Consider the following 2,029-nt stretch of genomic DNA (forward strand, 5'->3'; position numbering starts at 1 on the left):
GGGAGTGCTCCACAGTCTCCCTAACCCCACCCCCACAGTGAAGTTGCCTGAAGCATGAGAGCTCAAACAGCCCTGAAGCACCTTTGTGACAGTTGAGTAGGCAGATATTATATAATACTCCTTGTCATGCATATTCATAACGCTTAGAAAAACACGTTTATATGCTCTTTATGAATGATTTTAAGTTCATCATCAACCACTATGCTCTGAATGTCTTGACTATTCTTTCTTCTCATCTTCTTTTTTACTGAAGAGGGCTGAGTGATCTATATCTAATTTAAATAAAGTATTCAGATTCAGATGACATTATTTATTTATGTTTAAAGTTATTCCAAGCTGTATAATGACTTGAAATAGAAAGGGGATTTCCATTCTCTCCATAGAGTAAACATCCAGTGCTGCTGCTCTCCCTGTCCAGTGCCAGTGATGGTGCTTGCAGTCAGACAGAGGTGATGCACTCAGTGGTACTGGTCAGGCACACTCCACAATCACACCTCAGGGCTACAGGGTAGGTGTACATGGGGTCCACGTTGGCTGAGCAGTTAGGCAGCCGCACCGTCACCAGGCGGGTCTCGTTGTAGGTACACACACGCTGGTATGACTCTATGTAGGGAGGGTCCAGGACAGGCTTCTGAAAAGACACACAGAACAGGGTTAATTTACATGAACATCTGTTCATTTATTTCAACAAGTTCCACAATTATGACTTTATAATAAAGTACTGTATTACTGACTTATTACGTTATTATGTCAGGGGTAGATTTAGCTTTTAGCCATGCTACAGTGATGCATTTTTCTTCAATAATCGTCATAGTTTAGTTACTGTTATATTTTCCAATTGATTGATTTTGTTAACATCTACTGATTTCTAACACTCTCTCCCTCTCTCTGCCCTCACCTCCCAGGTCTCACAGCGTCCCCAGCAGGCGTCAGTGGTGATGTGCAGCCCTCCACAGCCTGGTTTCCTGGCCAGGAAGGTGAACTCCCGGACGGCACAGCCAATGAAGCGGCGCAGGTTGACGGCTGAAGCCTGGCTCAGTGTCTCTGGGTGAAGCCATGACCACAGCCCTGTACAGCACAGCAGCACAGCACACCACCTCCACACAGACACCACACATCACATGGTTATCTCACTTTTAGCAAAGTCTTCAAATAGTTAGAGTATGGCAAGTTAATGTCATTAGTATTTTTAGACTATATTGTTGGCATTTGTAATGAAAACAATCAAATTAAGAAAACAGATTGTTGATGAAACTAAAAAAAACAACTAAAACATTAAATATTCCAGAGATCTCAGTGATTCCTGACCCTAACTTCATACAGAGTACTGATCTAACTAAAGTGTTATAACTCACCACTGAGTACTTCTCCTCTGGGTCATCTGGGCTCACAACTGGTCTCACTGCAGTGGTTCTCCACTGGAGAAAACTGACACTACTGAACCTCTGAATCAGGAGCTACAGTAACTCCAGTAGCTGTGATGTCTCTGACAGCAGAATCACCTGATAATGGATCCCAGGGAGGAACTCCCAGCTATTTATCCCAGCATCTCATGTCATTCAGGAGCCATTTAAGGCCTTAGTATCCACCATGTCTCTAGTTCCTGCCAGAGAGTCAGGCTCCTGTCTGATCCCCCTTAGGCCTGTCTACTCTATCTCACCCATCAGCCCAGTCACCAATCAACTACAGACCATTAGCCTGATTAGGGATTGAGACTGCTCCTTTGTTCATAGCAATCCACATGGAAGAGGGGAGAAAACCCTCATACCTGTAGATTAGACTCATTTAGCTGATTGACCTCAGGAACTGTTCTTACAGGTGAGAACCTTGCCCTGGAGCGTTAACTTGTACTATTCAGTTCAGTGCAAGTCTGTTATAATTTAGATGTTTTTTTCTGCTATCACACTTTCACAGAGCACTTACTGTAGCTCTAATGTGTTTGTTGTGTGGAGCCCATGGAGACAGAGGAATAATTCACGTCTGGTCTGATGTGTGGAGGTCACAGTAGGGGAGATGAGAGCAGGGGTAG

At 43.9% G+C, this 2,029-nt stretch overlaps 1 protein-coding gene across 1 annotated transcript; it reads right to left on the minus strand.

The window, feature by feature from the left end:
• Positions 1 to 295: 295 nt before the first annotated feature.
• On the minus strand, positions 296 to 1,554 carry LOC110504330 (glycoprotein hormone beta-5-like). The gene is made up of 3 exons (XM_021583108.2): positions 1,356 to 1,554; positions 899 to 1,097; positions 296 to 631 (listed from the first exon to the last, which is right to left on the minus strand). Exons 1-3 carry the CDS (start codon positions 1,379 to 1,381, stop codon positions 440 to 442), a joined length of 417 nt encoding a protein of 138 aa, XP_021438783.2. The 5' UTR covers positions 1,382 to 1,554; the 3' UTR covers positions 296 to 439.
• Between the last annotated feature and the right edge of the window lie 475 nt (positions 1,555 to 2,029).

This window comes from Oncorhynchus mykiss, chromosome 25, assembly GCF_013265735.2.
Source record: "Oncorhynchus mykiss isolate Arlee chromosome 25, USDA_OmykA_1.1, whole genome shotgun sequence".
In the NCBI taxonomy this organism is placed as follows: domain Eukaryota; kingdom Metazoa; phylum Chordata; class Actinopteri; order Salmoniformes; family Salmonidae; genus Oncorhynchus; species Oncorhynchus mykiss.

Coding starts and splice junctions, on each gene's coding strand:
- LOC110504330 (XM_021583108.2), bottom strand. CDS start 1,381: ATGACCCAGAGGAGAAGTACTCAGTG. Junction 1,098..1,355: donor CAGAGGAGAAGTACTCAGTG/GTGAGTTATAAC, acceptor GTCTGTGTGGAG/GTGGTGTGCTGTGCTGCTGT. Junction 632..898: donor GACGCTGTGAGACCTGGGAG/GTGAGGGCAGAG, acceptor GTGTCTTTTCAG/AAGCCTGTCCTGGACCCTCC.